General features: G+C 42.5%; 1 protein-coding gene across 1 annotated transcript in view; it reads right to left on the bottom strand.

Moving 5' to 3' along the window:
- LOC115468148 (cilia- and flagella-associated protein 69-like) overlaps positions 1 to 19,585 on the bottom strand; it is a 640,933-nt gene that overhangs the window by 230,941 nt on the left and 390,407 nt on the right. The window contains 1 exon segment of the mRNA XM_030199696.1: positions 7,304 to 7,496. Coding sequence (XP_030055556.1) covers positions 7,304 to 7,496 — 193 coding nt within the window.

Genomic DNA, 19,585 nt, shown 5'->3' with positions numbered 1-19,585 from the left:
ACTGAACCCTCGGATGACGTCATCCAGAGAGCCCAAGCAACAGTAGCGCGAGTGACCTGCAGCTCGCCACTCCGCACGCCAACGCCAGCCCGCCCGTCCAGCAGCGCGAGTTGACCTGCAGCCCGCCCCGTCAAAACAAATAGCACAGAAACTGCCAGCTCACCCGCCCGCTGCCAGTCAAAAACGGCACCCACGGCAGCTGGAAAGAAAAACAAAGGACTGACAGTCCAACAGAAACCACGCCTGCTTCCTGTCAAATTGAAAGCCACACCGCCCACCCAGCAGTGCGAGTCCACCTGCAGCCCGACCCGCCAACCACACTGCTATGAAACCGCCAGCCAGCCCGCCCGCTGCCAGTCAAAAACGGCACCCACAGAAAAACGAATCACAACTGCACACCAGGTAAGAGGAAACGCGATCTTCTCCCCTACACACACTTCAACAAACCCATCACCCCAACCCCACCCTCTGTTATTCTGACAGTGAAAAAAAAAAGGAACACCCTGTCAGAAAACCTCCCCTGTCTCACACATACACACACGATCTCTCTCTGTGACACAAAACACTCAGTTCCCCCCCCCACACACACACATACACAATTACTGACTCACACACACACACTCATGCACCATCTAATATCATCAAACACACCCCCACCACTGTCACTGACAGACACAGACACACACAGAATATAAGTCTCACATACACAGACACTGTCTGTCTCATAGACACACACACAATGATGAAGCCTTGAAATTCAGAATCAACTACCATTCCTCTGTCAATAGAACAGTGATATCCAACAATTCTAAACTCCACTCAAACCCCACCGCAACCCCATACCACTTCACCAACTACATCCCCCCAACCCCCCTCTGTGATTATGACAGACACAAACAATCTGTACAACACACAAACATACAGGGGGGAACCTGAAACTTGGACGGAGGGAACCCTGAAACTCGGAGGGAGGGAAGGGGGACCCTGAAACTCGGAGGGAGGGGGAGAGCGACCCTGAAACTCGGAGGGAGGGAGGGAGGGAGGGGGGAGAGCGACCCTGAAACTCAGAGGGAGGGAGGGAGGGGGGAGACCCTGAAACTCAGACGGAGACCCTGAAAGTCGGAGGGAGGGAGGGGATGACCATGGCACTCAAACAGAGGGAGGGGACGACAACCCTGGAACAGGGAGGAAGGGAGGGAGGGAGGGAGAGAGAGGGGGGCCCTGGGACACACTCTCATTCTCTCACACACACACATACACACACACACACACACACACTCTCTCTCTCTCTCTCTCTCACAGACACACTCGCACCCAGTCTCACTCTCTCTCTCTCTCACACACACTTGCATATTCACTCTCCCTCATAGAGTGACTATCACATACACTCTCTCAAACAAACACACTCCGAGGAAAACTTTGCTAGCGCCCGTTTCATTTGTGTCTGAAACAGTTTTTTTTTTTACTAGTTTTCTCATAAAATTATCCCTCACATCTGCATGTTTATTTTCTAATCCTAACTAAAGTTAATTTTTAAAATTTGCCATTAAAATTACACTGTGAATTTACATTTATTGTTCAATAAATATTTATGTATTTAAAATAATTATAATTCACCTATCTACGATTCTAGGCATGTAACAAATTACATACGCAATATATTAAAAACAACAACAAAAAAACAGACAAAACAATGAGCTGTTCCCTTCTTACAGACCAACACTTATCATTTAATAGCCCTAAACCTCCTTGGCTATTATACTATAAAAAGCTTACAAACTCAACACAATTATTTGAAAAATGCCTTCATGTTTGACAATTTAAGCCAAAAATAACACTAGATACAAAAAATTAAGGGGGTTGGGGGGAAGTTATCAAGCTGTGTTACTACTACTACTACTTAACATTTCTAAAGCGCTACTAGGGTTACGCAGCGCTGTACAATTTGACATAGAGGGACAGTCCCTGCTCAAGGAGCTTACAATCTAGGGATTTAAGTTGTGTTATTTGCCCCTTAACATGACTGAAAGAGCCCTAACACAGCCTGACAATTTACCATGGTGATACTTTTAAGTCGTTGCACGTTACACAGTAATGAGATGCAAAACATGTAAATGCATGTTCTGCATCTCATTACTATGTAAATACCATAGCAGGACTTGCAGTGATAATTCACAAGTTGTGTTATGACCTAGAAATCAAGGTAAAATAAAGCTGGGGTTATTTTACCACCCAGGAGCATCGGGCCACAAAGCCAGAGCTCGATGCTTCCAGGCCCAATGTGCATGAGGCCATGGGGCTGTTCGTAATGCCCCCCCCATTCAGCCACCCAACCTTGAAACCAGCGGCACTCTCGCACAATAGCATTCCCCCTCAAATCCCCCCAGGCAGCATTCTCTTTCCTGATCCCCATCTTCACCCAGGCAGCATCCTCTCCTCCTGATACCTCTCCCAATCCCTTCCAGGTAGCATCCTCCCCTCCTGATAATTCTTCCCTGAGATAGCATCCCCTCTCCCAATCCTTCCCCAGGTAGCATCCTCCCCCTTCCAATACCCCTCCTACTCAAGGCAGAATCCCCTCTACTGATCCCCCCACAGAATCCCCTTCCTGATCCCAGCACCCCCCCCCCCCAAAAAACAAAGCTTACTTCTATTCACAAGGCCTCCCTCCCAGCTTAGAGAGAGCCTCAGGGCCCTTATGTGGTGGTCCAGCAGTTACCGGGCAAGAATGATCCCTCTTCGCTCTTGCCCAGCTGGCACCGCATCCAAAATGGCATCCCTAGTGGTAAAGAGTAGCAGGTAAGGGCCAGGTAAGGCCCTCTCGGGAGGGGGGGATGGGGAGGGAAGCCTTAAGGAGAGAAGCTTTGGGGGGGATTGTGGAGGATGCTGCCTGGTGAAAGGTCTGGAGGGGATGCTGTGTGTGGGGGGGGGGGGTGGGTGGCTGAATAGCGGGACCGTTATGAGCAGTACCACTGCTCTGTGCATATCGGGTCCAGAAGCATCAGGCCGTGGCTTTGTGGCCCGATGTTCCTGTGCACATAAAATAATGCTGCTTGTGCATTGGCTCTCAAGCAGTGTTATTCTTTTACCACAGGACCCAGCAACCTGTTGTACTGAGATACTGCAGGATGCTGAATCACACGGGAAATCAAGGTACGGTCAAAGATCACCTTTGACCGTACCTTGATCTCTTCCCCCTAATCTTTGGAATTTGATCAGAAACTCCGATTTTACCACAATGTTTCTGGATTTATTGTGATCCAAATAAATCAAATCTCTATGAAATACCACCAGAAGGAGTTGCTCTTTTCTGGATCAGGATCACTAGGATTTATGAATCATCAACTTCAAAAATATTCTACTACCATCTATATCAGAGGAATTGCTTACACATAAAATAGTGGAGAAAAAAGACCTCAGTAGACAACAGGAGTCACACCTACTTCGTAAGGCGAAAACCTTCAATATATAGGTGGCTCACAATAATTATCGGTCAAAAAGAACAACTCCACATTCACTTTACATAATAAACATCTTTAAACAATTCAACAATTAATTGTACCCATTTACCCCTACCTTACTTCACCCTTTTTCTAATTGTATTTGTTTAATACCTACCGTACTTGGCGTTCACCATTACGGTATTTTGTAAGCCACATTGAGCCTGCTAATATGTGGGAAAATGCGGGATACAAATGTTACAAATAAATAAATACAGAATATAATATGAAAAGAAAAATTATCCACTATATATGTACTATACATTGAACTATATATTGAAGGATTTTGCCTTACGAAGTAGGTGTGACTCCTGTTGTCTACTGAGATCTTTTTTTCTCCACTATTTTATATGTAAGCAATTCCTCTGATAAAGATGGTTGTAGAATATTTTTGATTGAATTCTACTGACTTTTTGTGTGTGTGGATTTATGAATCATCCCATCTTAAAAGTTAGGTAATGTGACCTGTGATTTACTTGTATATTTGGGCAATCTATCTGTGCATTAACCTGCTTGTTTTTTGATGATGAGACTATAGCTTTGAAAGCTAGTCAGAACTGTATTGCATTCAGTGAAAAGGTATCACCTTTCTACTAATGTTGGAAAACAAGACTAAAAAAAAAATCTAATAAATAATGTTTACTTAATTTATTTTACTTTCTTTTACTGTACCTTCTTTATATTTCTATTGTATGTGTTGGTGCTACATTGTCTGAGGTTGAACTTTTATGCTGAACATTAATGATTTGTGCACAATTTTTAACGTGCTTTAAAGTGGCTTGGGTAAAAACTACTGACCTCAGAATGGATAAACAAACACACAGAGGGGCATTTAAAAAAAAAGTCTAAGTCCAAAAAACCCCATCCAGCTCATAACATCTAAAAAAACCCCGGTAATCTCAAAGCCATAATCAAACAGGAGAAATGTCTAGAATTCCTGTTCGATTATGGCTGTGCTGTGAGATGAACATTTTTGCACTGAAAATGTCCAAAATGAATAGCCATTTTACAAAGTGAAATGTTCAACCTTTGAACGACAAAAAAAAACCAGGGACATGAACGTCTACCTGGCATCATTTTCAAAAATATGGTCAATAGACATTGCTGAACAGCAGAGGCGTAGTCTAGTTGTCAGTGCACTGGATTGTAAAATCAAGGGACACAGGCTCAAACCCCACTATAACTTCTTTTTTTGGCAAATGTGATCCCTCCAGGACTTGAAAAATGCCTACTGTACCAGAATGTACACCACTTCAATAACCTTCAGGCTTCTTATATATTTAGGCACAGTAGATATTTTTCTGTTTCTGGAAGGCTCATAATTATCTATCTACATATAACTATATATATTTTAAAGCTGGACTTGAACCTGGGTCCCTTGATTCACAGTCCAAAGTACTAACCACTAGGCTACTCTTCTGATCTGTTTACTGCTTTGTTCAGAAAGGCCATAATACCTGCAGCTGACATAGCGACTGGTTTTCCTTTCTAATTTCACTTTCAGGGAAGAGGAGAGGGGACAGCAATCACTAGGGGATTAAGGAAGGGTCATAACTTAATCCGTCCAGTGGTCAGCTGCTCAATTAGAACAACTTTTTATAACTTGGGACGTGACTGAAACAGGTCTAGGTTTAGACATGGACGTTTCTTCCCATTTGAAAATCCCTGCTGGACGTCCTACTTTTGGGTCCTCCCTAGTCTCACCCAAAACATACCCACAACACACCTTCTTGCTGTTTGGATAAACTACATTTTGACACGTCCAAATTCTGACTTTCCAAAATCAAGATTTGGATGTTTTAGCAGATGTACATTTTTTAGGCATTTCCCCTACCCAGATTCTATATATGGTGCGCGTAATTTTGTGTGCATGGCCAATTTACATGCGCAACTAAATTAAGTAACGAGCCAATTAGTCTTGATAATTTGCCTATAATGACCAATCAACACTAATTGGGCACAACTGGAATTTATGCGCACATCTTTTTAGGTGTATTTTAAAAAGCGGCGTGCATAAATTTCTACACTCGCAGCCAAAAAGGGGGGGCATGTCGGAGCCATCGATCACATTTACACACGTGGTTATAGAATTTCACACCTAGATTTAGGTGCAGGCATTTAAACTTGCTTTTCACTGGCATAAATGGCTGCGAGTAAATCTAGGTGCATCCTCGTTCTAAACGCTGTTCTATAAACTGCATCTGAATGTAGACGCGGCGGCTTGTAGAATACTGTTAGATGTGTGAATCAGACGCACCTAGACTTTAGTCACTATATATAGAATCCGGCCCTTTAAGTTATCCATGTGCTTTGAAAATTAGCACCACAATCTGAGTATTTTAGCCAGGTTAAAAACAGAGGCTTCCAGAGTTGTGCTTAGGTTGAGGAAATAAATTGTGCAAATGCATTAGGACTTTCAGTGTGTGCATACTATTTTGTCCTCAGATAGCAGGTGCAAATGTGGCCACTTTTAACACACCTTGCTGGCATCTTTCAATGAGAAAGTACATGGGTAACTTCCCTTGAAAATAAACTACAAGTTATGTGCATACACCATAGGAAATTCAAATTGCCCCACAAAGGCCATACTGAAATGCTTACAATGGCAGTCTAAGATAGATGCATTCTCTTTCAGGCTATCAACCCACATTAGCAGGGCCAGCAAGCAGTAAATTCATACAGAATTTGCATTTATTTGCTTAGACAGAAATTATCAGCAACTGGAATTTTAGGCTCCCTTGCAATTAATGTTCTTGTCCTATAGTAAGATTAATAGAGGAATTTTATAAAGGATGCCTATACAGGAGGACGTGTCATGCTTATTTTAACAAGTGGGGAAAGAATGCAGATACTCTTTCTAACCCCTCTGTGTAGCTATGTATTTGTTGTGTGTGTGTGCAATGCACGTGCTGTGTCGTGGAGGTATTTGGGGGTGATTGTGCAGTTTGTTGGATGGTGAGGCAGTTGGGCTTTTGGGAGGTTGAGGCATAGGTTTTGGAGTTGGGGTAGTCTGCATGGTATTGAGACAGTTGTAGGATGGTGGGGCAGCTGCAAGGTAGTTTTTTGGGGTGAAACACTTTGAAGAATGGGGATATTTTTGAGGGTAGGCAGCAGTTAGCAGGGCAGTATTTTTTTTGGATTCGTGGCACTTAGCAGGAAGGTGGGACAGTTGCGGAAGTGTAAGTTTTGTGGGTAATGCAGTCTGCAAGATGGTGGGGCAATTGTGGGGGTAGATTTTGAAGTTGAGGCAGTTTGCACAGTAAGACAGCATTAGTTGGCTAGTTTTGGGGGTTGGGAGAATATGTGAGGTGGGAGCAGGGCAATTGCAGTGGGGAAATATTTGTGGTGGGGCAGTTTGCAGGTTCTGGGACAATTGTGAAGGATAATTCTTGCAAGTAGAGGCAGTTTGTGAGGTGTGGAGCAGTTGTGAGAAGATAACTAAAGGGGTGGGGTAGCTTGCAAAATGCAAAGGGAATTGCAATTGTAGTTTTTAGGGTTGGCAGCAATTTGTGTGTTGGTGGGCTAGTTGTGGGGTAGTTCTGAGGGGTGAGAAGTTTGCAAGGTAGTTGTAGGGTGTTAGTGTTTGGGAGTGGCATTGCTCCTCTCACTCCCACAAACCACACCTATGGTCCAAGGGTATACAAAAAATTAAAGAAACTATCACAATGAAAGGAAAACCTAAGTAGGATTTTTCTAAAGGGAAGAGGAGTGAACCTGAGGTAATCCTAATACAAAGAAAGCTAAATTTTAACATGAAAACTTGTAAAAAAAATGATGATTTTATACAGTTTAATAAAACCCACCAACAATCCTCTCATTTTCATCACGTCTGACATTGAGCGCCTGCTCCTCTTGTCGCCATAACTGTATTAACAGGTTGCCAATGGTTTGTTTTTTCTGTCCTCGCCAGGTCATAAGGTGTGAAATACTTTTGGGGTTTTCAGAAAACTCAACCACAATTCCAAGTATTAGGTTGTTCAAGTTCTTCTGATTTAACTTCGAGTGGAAAAAAAAGAATACAAATTATGAGTATTTCAAATTCTACATGAAAGGGAATATAATATTGTCAATTTGGCCTCCTACATAAACAGATATATCCTCTTACAAGCTTCTTTGACTGGGCAAATGCTGGGAGGCAGATATCATATCCCCCATAAGCATTGGAGCCAACTCTGTGGGTGCTGTGGGTGCTTGAGCACCCCCAATATTGAGAAAATTCCTTGTATGTGTCCAGGGAGGGGTAATTTCCATAATTTTGAAAAGTTGGCTCCTATGCCCTTAGCGCTGCTTAGTAAACAGGGCCCTAAGACTTAAAGAATAATGTCAACTAATAACACACCTTCATTTCTTTTGGTAAGGTTGAAGTAATGGAAGAAAAATGGTTAATATTTAATTTTATTTTAAAATTTATATCTCGCCTTTAACAAGGTGGATTACAAATACACATACATAAATAATATAAACGTACAATAAATAACAAAGCTAATACAATTACACCCCAAAAACCCTATCTGTTCAGGGAGGCACATGCAAAAACAGTAAGTTCATAACGACAACTCACTCTTCTAAAAAAGCTTTAACAAAGCAATGAGTTTTCAATAGTTTTGTAAACTACTATACACTTACACAACATTGTAGATAACCAGGGAGCTTATTCCATAGTAAGGGCACAGCCCTATAAATTCAAGAAAACATGAAACAAGCTCAGAACACCCTTAGCATTGGGAAAGAGAAGGGAAATCCAAAAAACAAGTACGGTTTATATTACTGCACCAGGAAAATGGGGATACTATTTGGTTACTGAGCACAATAGTCAAAGGATTTATGATCTTAACTTTGGGGGTCTTTTACTAGTGATTTGTGCATGTCATCTGCAGAAGGGCCCATAGAAATGAAATGGGCCCTGTGACGGATTAATATTCGCTAATTGTTAGTAAAAGAACCCCTAAGGCTGCTAAATTTGGCTGAAAATAGGGCACAAATTTAGTTCTGCTTTTTAAATACCGAGCCCTACATTTTTATGTTCATATAAATGTTTACTACATTTTAAAGCATTAATCCAACATTAATTCTCCCCCCCTCCTCCCACATTAGTATTTTAATATTTTATAGTTATATACACCTTTAGGGTACTTTTACTAGGTTGCAGTAAGCACTAGCGCTTGCTTACTATGGCTTAAAAAAGGGCTTACCACAGGCTGCGTAATTTTGCAATCTGCGTGCTAAAAAATAAATTGTATTTTTTCACAGAGGTGGTGTGTTTGGGGGCAGAGAGTGGGTGTTGTTTCCATGCTAATCAGTTAGCAGTAAGGGGCAGTAAGGGCTCACACACTAACTTTTGTTAATGGCTGGGCACTAATCGTAACATTAGTGCATAACCATTAAATCAGAAAATCAGTCATTTTCTGGCTGCGCTAAAAACAGTCTTAGTGTGTGGGAAAAACCTGTGTAAATACCCCTTAGAAAATAAAACATACCCAGCCAATGAAGTTTTCAGGATATATCTGCATATTCATGAGGTAGATCTGTATACAATGGAGGCAGTGTATACAAATATATTTCATATATATTCATTGTGAATATTCTGAAAACCAGCCTTGATTAGGTATGTCCAAAGGTCTGGCTTAAGAAGCACTGACTTACGGCATGCATGTATGCATGCATTTGACTGATTGATTGACCTAATCAGAAACTTCTCACCGTAGCATTATGAATGATGGGGAAGGAGGTCCTCAGCGCAGGCTTCAAAATATCTTCATGTGTGCTATAAGTTTTTTTTCTTTCAATTCCCATCATGACCACAAAGCTGTGAAGTTAGGGCTTACAAGAAATGCACTGTTCATACAGCCTCCTCTCTCAGCAGCAAACCTACAGTCTCTGTAAGGAACCCTTTGTTGGAGCTTCAAGGAATCAATTGTTTGTGTACTAGAAAGAGATGGTTATATATCCCCTTGCCCCAGGGCCTACGGGCTAAATGTAATAAACTGAGCTAATTGCAGGGAAGCAGTTTACTCACTTGGATTGTTGTGCATTATAATTGTTTATGATGTGGCAAGGATTGCCATGTCCAAAAAGCCAGAACTAAACTGGATGTAAACTGTTGTGCTAATCTTAGTGCAATTAGATTTGAAATGCATGCTAATGACCAGTATATGGACTTATTTCTGGTACAGCAAATTATGGTAAAGGATTACATATTTTTTTACTTGCTTATTAATGCTGAAAGTTTAGTTTAGTTCACCCCAGCTGATGTAACTGACATCAGCGGAACTGCTGCCATTTTCATAGATGATGGGTGACTGAAAAAGAAAACAGATGGTGCTTCTCCAGGGCCAGGTAGGTACTGTTACTCCATTGGGGAAGGGGGAGAATGATGTCTGAGGGTCTCCCATCCAAGGGTTTTAAATTTTTGAGAGGTCAAGCACTGGATCATTACAAAGATTTATGCACTCAAAGGATAGTGCGTTTTTTCATTTTCCATCTGCAAAACTGTTGAAATAGAAGAAACATTGGCACTCATTCTTGAAGCATTATGGATGTCCCAAAAGGTCAAAATGGATGTCAATGTGTTGGAAATGTTCAAATACCAATTTTGGAATACATACACAGAGAATGTCCAAGTGAGCTATGCATCCCAATACGGAAGCTCCCAGAATGGGCATTCCGGGGGTGTTTCAAGGATGGTGTCAAGAACTGTACATCTGAACACAATAACATATAGCGGGCCAACATCCATCCCTAGACCCGATATAAAAACTTTTCCCCCAGACTCTGGCTGAGTTCTTTCATGATAAGGTTCACAAGATTAAACTTGAATTCTCAACCAGGTCACCTCCACCCCTCCTTCCCTTAGTCTTTACTCTCAACCCTCCAACCCCTGCCTCCTTTTCTTCCTTTTCTGACATCACTGAAGAGGAAACTACACATCTTCTTTCCTCCTCGAAACTAACTACCTGTTCCTCTGATCCTATTCCCACCCATCTACTTAACACTATCTCTCCTACTGTCCTACTGTCATCCCTTTTATCTGTCATATCCTCAATCTTTCACTGTCCACTGCGACTGTTCCTGATGCCTTCAAACATGCCGTAGTCACACCACTCCTTTAAAAACCTTCATTGGACCCTACCTGTCCTTCCAACTATCGCCCCATCTTCCTCCTTTCTTTCCTGTCCAAGATACGTTCACCGTCGTTGCCTTGACTTTCTTTCATCTCAAGCTATTCTTGATCCATTTCAATGTGGCTTTCGCCCCCTTCATTCAACTGAAACAGCGCTTGCTAAAGTCTCCAATGATCTGTTCCTGGCCAGATCCAAAGGTCTCTACTCTATCTTCATCCTTCTCGATCTATCTGCTGCTTTTGACACTGTTGATCATAGCCTGCTCCTTGATAATGCTGTCCTCACTTGGATTTCAGGGCTCTGTTCTTTCCTGGTTTTCTTCTTATCTCTCCCAGCGTACCTTTAGTGTATACTCTAGTGGATCCTCCTCTACTTCTATCCCGCTGTCAGTTGGTGTACCTCAGGGATCTGTCCTGGGACCTCTTCTTTTCTCCATCTATACTTCTTCCCTTGGTACTCTGATCTCATCCCATGGTTTTCAGTATCATCTTTACGCTGATGACTCCCAGATCTACCAATCCACACCAGAAATCTCAGCTGAAATTCAGGCCAAAGTATCAGCCTGCCTGTCTGACATTGCTGCCTGGATGTCTCAGCGCCATCTGAAACTAAACATGGCCAAGACTGAGCTTCTTATCTTTCCCCCTAAACCAACCTCTCCTCCTCCCCCATTCTCTATTTCTATGGATAACACTCTCATCCTTCCTGTCTCATCAGCTCGTAACCTTGGGGTCATCTTCGACTCCTCCCTCTCCTTCTCTGCACATATTCAGCAGACTGCTAAAACCTGTCGTTTCTTTCTCTATAATATCAGTAAAATTTGCCCTTTCCTTTCTGAGCACACTACCAAAACCCTCATCCACACTCTTATCACCTCTCACTTAGACTATTGCAACTTGCTTCTCACAGGTTTCCCACTTAGCCATCTCTCTCCTCTTCAATCTGTTCAAAATTCTGCTGCACAACTAATATTCCGCCAGTGTCGTTATGCTCATATTAGCCCTCTCCTCACTTCACTGGCTTCCTATCCGTTTCCGTATACAGTTCAAACTCCTATAAGTGCATTCACTCTGCAGCTCCTCAGTACCTCTCCACTCTCATCTCTCCCTACATTCCTCCCCGGGAAACCCGTTCACTGGGTAAATCTCTCTTATCTGCACCCTTCTCCACCGCTAACTCCAGACTCCGTTCCTTTTATCTTGCTGCACCACATGCCTGGAATAGACTTCCTGAGCCGGTACGTCAAGCTCCATCTCTGGCTGTCTTCAAATCTAAGCTAAAAGCCCACCTTTTTGATGCTGCTTTATTTATTTTGCTACATTTGTATCCCACATTTTCCCGCCTCTTTGCAGGCTCAATGTGGCTTACATTATACCGCAATGACAACCGTCATTAATGGTAAGAGAATAACAGAGTATTGTTACAATTAAGGTACATTAGATGTCAAGAAAATTGGGATTAAAGAAATAATTAATACATATCAGATATGCATAATGTAGGATAAAGTATAGTGTAAATAATAACAGTGTGATTAAAGTAACCAAATTAAGGAGTTCAGTGTTGAATTAGTTCTAATGCAGATGTGATAGAGAATCTTTTATGAAGGATTCTTATTGTAAGTCTTGTTAAATAATTTAGTTTTCAATGACCTCCGGTACTGAGTGGAGGAGTGGCCTAGTGGTTAGGGTGGTGGACTTTGGTCCTGGGGAACTGAGTTCAATTCCCACTTCAGGCACAGGCAGCTGCTTGTGACTCTGGGCAAGTCACTTAACCCTCCATTGCCCCATGTAAGCCGCATTGAGCCTGCCATGAGTGGGAAAGCGCGGGGTACAAATGTAACAAAAAAAAAAAATCTTGTGAACCTTATCATGAAAGAACTCAGCCAGAGTCTGAGGGGAAAGTGAAGGGGGGGGGGGGGGTTGGAGGTGAAGGCACTTTGAGGAGAGTTCAGTGTGGCAAAGAGATGTCGAGGGTTTGAGTCAAGAGAATTTGTCAACTGGATGTAATAGTCCTGTTTGGCAAGTAAAAGAGCAGACTGGAAGGAGGTCAGCAAGAATTTGAAATGTATGAAGGCAGCAGTTGTTTAGCAAATTTGCTTTTCCTTCATCATTATCCACATAGCGGTTCAAAGCATCTTTCAGTCTCGCAATTCCATTTTTAGTCTTCCTCCTTTCACTAATATACCTGAAGACATTTTTGTCGCCCCTCTTTACATTTCTAGCCATTTGTTCTTCCGCCAAAGTTGAAGGACTGGACTGAGCCCCAAAAAGTTTCTCTTGCTGGGCTTCTCGAACCACTTGGGTCCGTTTCTTCATACGAAGACACAAACTACAAGCAGCTGGGCTGTGCTCGGGCCCAAGGCACTGGATACATCAGGAATGGGTATCGGTACCTGAGATGGTCCAGTTGCACCGAGTACAATGTTTGAAGCCACTGGGTGTCTTCGAAGACATGGAAGGAAAAACGGCCTCAGCGAAATCAAAAGACGCGATTGTGCCAAAAAGAAAGGGCACAAAAAGGGAAGAAACTCGTTGCGTCAAAAAACAAAGAAAACTTAAATTAGGTAAAAAAAAATACTAAGAGGGAACTAAGAGGATTAAGTTCTTTTTTTTTTTTTAAAGAAACCAACGATGAAAGCGAAAAACTCACGAAAAACAAGACTCCTTTTACTGGACCTCAACAAGGAGCACAGGAGGAACCTGCCACACCTTGTCACGGAAAAAGAAAAACTGAAGTACTCGCTCGCATGGCAGGTGGGAAGTTAGTCCGCGCTGCACGCACGCCAGAAGACTCTAGCAAAACTTTTTTGTTTTTGCTATTGCAAAATGCTGATTCCTGGGTCGACGTGGACCTCGACCCACATGTGAGAATAAGCAGTCTGCTTGTCCTCTGAGAAACCCTGTTACACTAGTATTCGATACAGGAAAATGGATACCTGCTTTCCTCTACAGAGTGCTATGAGGGTTAAATGAAAAGTAATGCCTCTATTTCCATAACTTTTATTTAAATAGAGATTGTAATGAATAAAAAACAAAAATAATTGTACTGTTCTACATAGTTGCCACTATTCACCACACATTTCTATCAAGTATAGACAAGTTTTTTGAAAGCCGTCATAAGTTGCTCACAGTCCTTTCCACTTCTTCATTTGAATCAAACATAATGCCCCAAGGGCATTTGGGAAAAAGATGAAAAAGAGACTTGTCTATTACTGTTACGGACCATCCATTTCACTTTTGATTACACAAATCAGTCCTCTCTGGTCTACAATCTTTATATTTTTCAGCTCAGTGATATACAGTACTCACATCAACACTGTCATCACTATAAACAGTGAATTTCAATTGGAGGGACTCCTTCAACAGTCAGAAATTCTATCATGAACATTGATTAAATTACACAGACGAGTGCTTACTGCATGCTTCCATTTCACATGCAATAGCAAAATAGCCTCTTCACACAGAAACTTCTCACCAACTGAGGTAAAGGAAGAAATTTCAAACAATATGTGAACACGTGTAGTGTGTCAGTGCTGCCAGCTGTTGATGAATTATGGAGATGGAGGCAATGCTTTTCATTTAACTCTCTTATAAGTGGGCACTAAGAAAGTTCTTATTTGAAGCCTATTTTATAAAGAAAATTAGGTGGTTACTTTTCTTTATAGAATACTTGAATAAGTCACCTCACATATGTCTACTTTGCATGTGCAGACATTTACATCAGCCATGGAGGTGGAAAAATGCTTGTACCTAGATTGGACAAGAAGTTCCACCCAAACTCCACCCATGTGAATGCCCACCTGCAAAGTATGCACCATAGCATTTTGGAATATATTACTGAATACCAGGGGCGTAGCCAAGAGTGGATCTGAGCCCACCCAGTTTGGGCTCAGGCCTACCCAGCAGTGGTACACCTTTAACATCGCTGGCGTGGAGGGTAGTAGGATAGGCTCCAGTGGTCCTGCATCTCCCTCCCTTAAACATCGCTCTTGCATGAAAGGTTCCCCAGTAGTGGCAGCAATTCCCACATGCTGGCTGCCGTTAAGCCGGAAGCTTCCATTCTGCTGCATCCTGCCCCCCTCTGTCGCAACTTCCTGTTTTTGACTAGGCGCCAGCGGGACGCAGCAGAAAGAAGGCTTGTGGCTTGGCGGCATGCAGCGTGTGGGAATTGCTGTAGCTGCAGAGGACCTGTTCAAGTATGAGCAATGCTTAAGGGAGGGAGATGCAGGGCCATGGGTGCCTAGCCTGCTCCCCTCCACGCTGCCAGGAATCCATTTATAGAAGGAGAGTTGTGAGGTGAGATAAAGAAAGAGAGATGTTGCATGGTGGGGGGGGGGGGGGGGAGGTGATAGAGAATTGTTGGACATGGGATGGGGAGGGAGATATGCTGCAAGGAGGGTGAAAGGGGCGAAAGAGAGAGAGAGAAATGTTGGACATCAGAGTGAGAGGAGAGGGAGAGAAACTGCAAGGAGGGTGAGAGGGATAAGAAAAGTGAGAATTGTTGGACATGGGGGAGGGGTGGGGAGGGGAGAATTGTCAGATATAAGGGTGGAGGAGGGGAGGGAGAGAGGCTGCATGGAGGGTGGGAGGGGAGAATTGTCAGACATAAGGGTGGAGGGGAAGGAGAGAGGCTACGTGGTGAGAGGAAGAAATGCTGGACAAAGGGGTAGACAGGAGGGTGAGAGGCTGCATGGAGGATGAGAGAGAAAATGTTGGACATAAGGGTGGAGGGGTGAGGGAGAAATGTTGGACATAAGGGTGGAGGAGTGAGAAAGGGAGAAATGTTGGACATAGGGGAGGAGGAGAGGTTGAGAGAGGGAGAAATATTTGACATAAGGATGGAGGGGAAGGGGAGATGGTGCACAGGGGAGAGAGGGAGAAATGTTGAACAAGGCAGTAGACAGGAGGAAGGGAGAAAATGATGCATGAGGGAGGGGGAAGACAGATTTTGGGCACAAGGGAGGGAAAGAGAGAGATGGTGGACAATAGGAGAGAGGGAGAGATTTTGGACATGGGATAGATGAGAGGGAGGGAGAGATGAAACACAGGAGATGAAGAGGTTGGGCATGGGATAGATGAGAGGGAGGGAGAGATGATACACAGGAGGTGAAGAGGTTGGACATGGGATAGATGAGAGGGAGGGAGAGATGATACACAGGAGGTGAAGAGGGGAGAAAGAGGGAGATGTTGGATCTAGGAGCAGAAGGGAGTGATGGAGGGATGCCGGACAGTGGAAGTGAGGGATGAGAGGGAGAGATGCTGGATAGTGGAAGTGAAGGAAGAGTGAGGGGTAAATGCTAGAGAAATGGGGGAGCAAGCAGGAGAGAAAAGACAGGCTATGAGAGGGGAGAAAGAGGGAGCAGCTGCTGGGCCAGAAGAGTGGAGGGGATGGTGAAAACCCATGTGGGAGACACCAGGAGGGGGTGGCAAGGAAATGAATGAGAGGATAGTGATTACAGAGAGCAGAAACATAGTAATGGGGATTAGATTAAAGATGAAAGAGAATGGAGAGCTGGGGAAAGTTTGAGATGGGTAATGGGAGAGCTAGTGGGTGAGAGAAGATGGAAATTTGATAGGTGGTTGAAAAGTAAAAAGGAGGAGAAGAGTGATAGAGGGTGAAATTTGAGTTGACAGAGAGCAGAAAAGAAAAAAGAAAGAGAGGAAAGAGCTAAAAGGAATGATCAATATGTCAGAGGAGGTGTAGTGAGGGAATAGCCAGGAGAAAAGTCATAAGGGCAGCAGCCACTTGAAGGAGAATAAGCAGATAACAGACAGGAAAACAGAAGAGAGAAACCAGAACCAACATGATGGAAAAATAAAACGTCCAGATTACAAAGGTAGAAAAAAAGAATTTTATTTTGAATGCTTTAAATGGAATATGTTAGCTTTGGGAAATGTGCATAGTAAATGTCTTTGTATTGTGTTCAGTAGAAAAGGAAGTGCATTTGTTTTTCCTTTCTCCAGTGTTGCAGTACATGCTAAGTTTAACTTCTTGGGGTTCATAGCTCAATTTTTGTCTAAATATGTTTTTCTAATTTGTAATCCCTTGTTCTGTATTTGGTGAGAGTCTGTTGGTTTGTTGATCATGTCTCTACAGCCCTGTAATCTGCATTCTCAGATAAGTGAACTGGTCACTGTTTTGTTGACTTTAAAAATAAAGTTTGTTGCAGAAGTGCATTTTTATGAAAAAGATAAAATAAGGCATTGGATGCTAATGATAACTGGAGAGCTTTGAATCTAGAATAGCTGTGCGCTATAGGAGATTCTGTAGTCCATTTTAGAGCCATATATGATGCCTCAATGTATTTAAAAATTAAACAAAAATAATATATGTTGATGCAATAAATTGATTCATAGTGTGTTTGGTTAGTGAGCATTTTGATATTGTAGCCACATAGTGTGCACTCCTGTACCCTTTGTAGTGTGATAGTAATGGCAGGTAGGGAAATTGGAGGGGAGGCAGAGAGGAGAAGGGTTCAGGGAGGGGGATCCTCCTTTAATTTCTGACCTGGGCTCTAGCACAGCTAACATCAGTCCTGACCCTTGCTGTATAGCTGGTGGGGATCCCCAAGCATCCCCAGCTGTGGAATTCATCCAAAGATGGCCAGAACTCCCTTCTCCCAACCTCTGCAGTTGACGATGGCATCCTTGAGCCACCGATAACTAAACGTGCATGGGGGGCCGGCATCAGTGGCTTAGGAAAATTGCTGCTGCCTGTGCCAAGCTTGGTAAAAGGGAATTCTGGCTAACTTCAGAGAAAGTGTAATTTATATTTTGAGGTGGGGGTAGGGTGAGGCAGAGAAAATTTTGTGGCCACCTAATTTGGGCTCAGGCCCACCCAAAATTGACTGTCTGGCTATGCCACTGCTGAATACCTATAGCTGGAAAATGGCCATTTACTGTTATAAATGATTAGAATACTACCATTTACGTGCATTCTTGCTGCCTAAAACAAAGCAGCTCTATAGAGAATTATTCTCATCATATCCAGCAAAGCAGGTTTAATGTAGACCACAGAGGATGCAATAGCTCCGATCTTATGGGTCAGAGTAGTACCAGTTTGTTCAAAGGAAAACTGGAAGCAGGATGCTAGCCAGTTTAACATTTGTTGGTCAAAATATAAAGAAAAAAAGTAAGCACAATCGCTCAAAAAAAAAAAAGACAAACAAGCTCTATGTGTTTTAAAAAAAACATTTAAATAAAATCCAAAGCTCACATCGCATCCAACAACGGGGTAAATGTTATTTACACAACACAGACTAAGAGAAGGCACAAACATAGTTGTGTTCAATCTCGTCTGCTTATTTCAAATAGTATTTCCGAATGCAGCAAGCAACAAACTGGGCAGAACTGCTCTTGAAACAATTTTGTCTGAATGAAGCTCTGCCCGGTTCATTCTCTGCCAATCGGAAATACTATTTAAAATAAGCATAAAATATTGAACACTACTATATTTCATCATCTCTCAATCTGTGTTGAATAGATAACATTTATCCCTGATGCAGCCTGATGGCGAAGCATATTAGATGCAATATGAACTTTGGACTTTATTAAAATATTTTTTAAAAACCCCACAGAATTCTTTTTTGTGTACACTTTTCGATTTTATATTTTGCATTGTGTGGTGCACCAACCTTAATATTTTTTCCAACATTGTTGGGCTACTGGAATGCCCATTCTGTTAGGATCCAATGAGAAAAAGAGCTGTGTAGACTTTGACTGAATCAGTTCTGGTAGAAAGTGAGAGCTTGCTTACTGTTTTTAATGTGAAGGGAATTCTTGCATGGATTATTACAAGGTTTTGGATAGAATGTACGAAGCACTATTTTCTCATAAACATGGAAGGATGATACCACTTTACATATAAACCTGGAATGAATTCAAAGAACAATCTTATTATGATGAAACTTATTATATAGTTCGTAGGTAATTAAGGCTTGATGTTCACTTATTTTTCTGGTTGAGGTAACTGTTACTAGAAAGAACACTTTCCAGGTGACATATTTAAGTGCAGTTGAATCCCTTGGCTCAAATGGTGGCTTTGTAAGAGATGTAAGGGCATCATTTAGGTCCCATGGCACAGGAGGCTTCTGTAAGGGTAGTTTGACATGAAGAAGATGCCTTCATGAATCAAGAAATGACAGGGCACTGGCAAGCTGGAAGTCTATCAGGTGGAGTATGAAAGGCTCAGAGAGCACTAAGATATATTCTGATGGGAGACAGTTGAAGCTTTAAATGATAGAGATGGTATAAATTCTACATGATGCTATCAAGAGGACAGCAATAGGGTCGTGACCATTCAAGGAACACCAGTTGGAAAACCTCTTCCCCTTAAAGGTATAGGTATGTCTGATACATGGTTTTCTTGAAGCAACTAATATATCCTGAATAGGAGCTGCTAAGCCTACTGTGCAGACCACACGCTGTTAACTTCCATGTTGGTAGGGTGAGCAATTTGAGATTGGAATGGAGAAGGCAGCCGTTTTTCTGAGTGATCAACAATGGCAATATGCGAAGCTTGATTGGAGGTAGAAATGTGAACTAGTTCTGAGAATCATTGTAGTAGACCTATACTAGAATTTGTATAGTGTCTTTGCTATGAGTGAGATGGGAGGTGGGAATAAATGTATAGTAGAGACCATGTCCATTGAATTGCCTGAGCATCCCTCACCAGTTGATCCAAGGATTGGTGGGCTGAATAGTAAAATGGCAGCTTTGTGTATTTGGGATGTTCTCCAAGACTGAAATATATCATGTAGAATTTCCTGGTTTAGGGAACACTTGTGGTGCAGAAGAATTCTACTGAACTTTTCAGCTATTTGATTCTACACACCAAGGAAATAAACAGCTTGGATGTGGATGTGACTAGTAATGGCAAAGTCCAAAATCCTTATTGACTCCTCGCCCAGGCAGAGGGATCCCATGCCTCCCTGCTTGTTGATGGCTCAGAAGTTGGAAATAGCAG

This window comes from Microcaecilia unicolor, chromosome 1 (assembly GCF_901765095.1).
Source record: "Microcaecilia unicolor chromosome 1, aMicUni1.1, whole genome shotgun sequence".
Taxonomy (NCBI): domain Eukaryota; kingdom Metazoa; phylum Chordata; class Amphibia; order Gymnophiona; family Siphonopidae; genus Microcaecilia; species Microcaecilia unicolor.
Note: the sequence above shows the minus strand (reverse complement) of the source record. Positions and strands in the feature narration are given on the sequence as shown.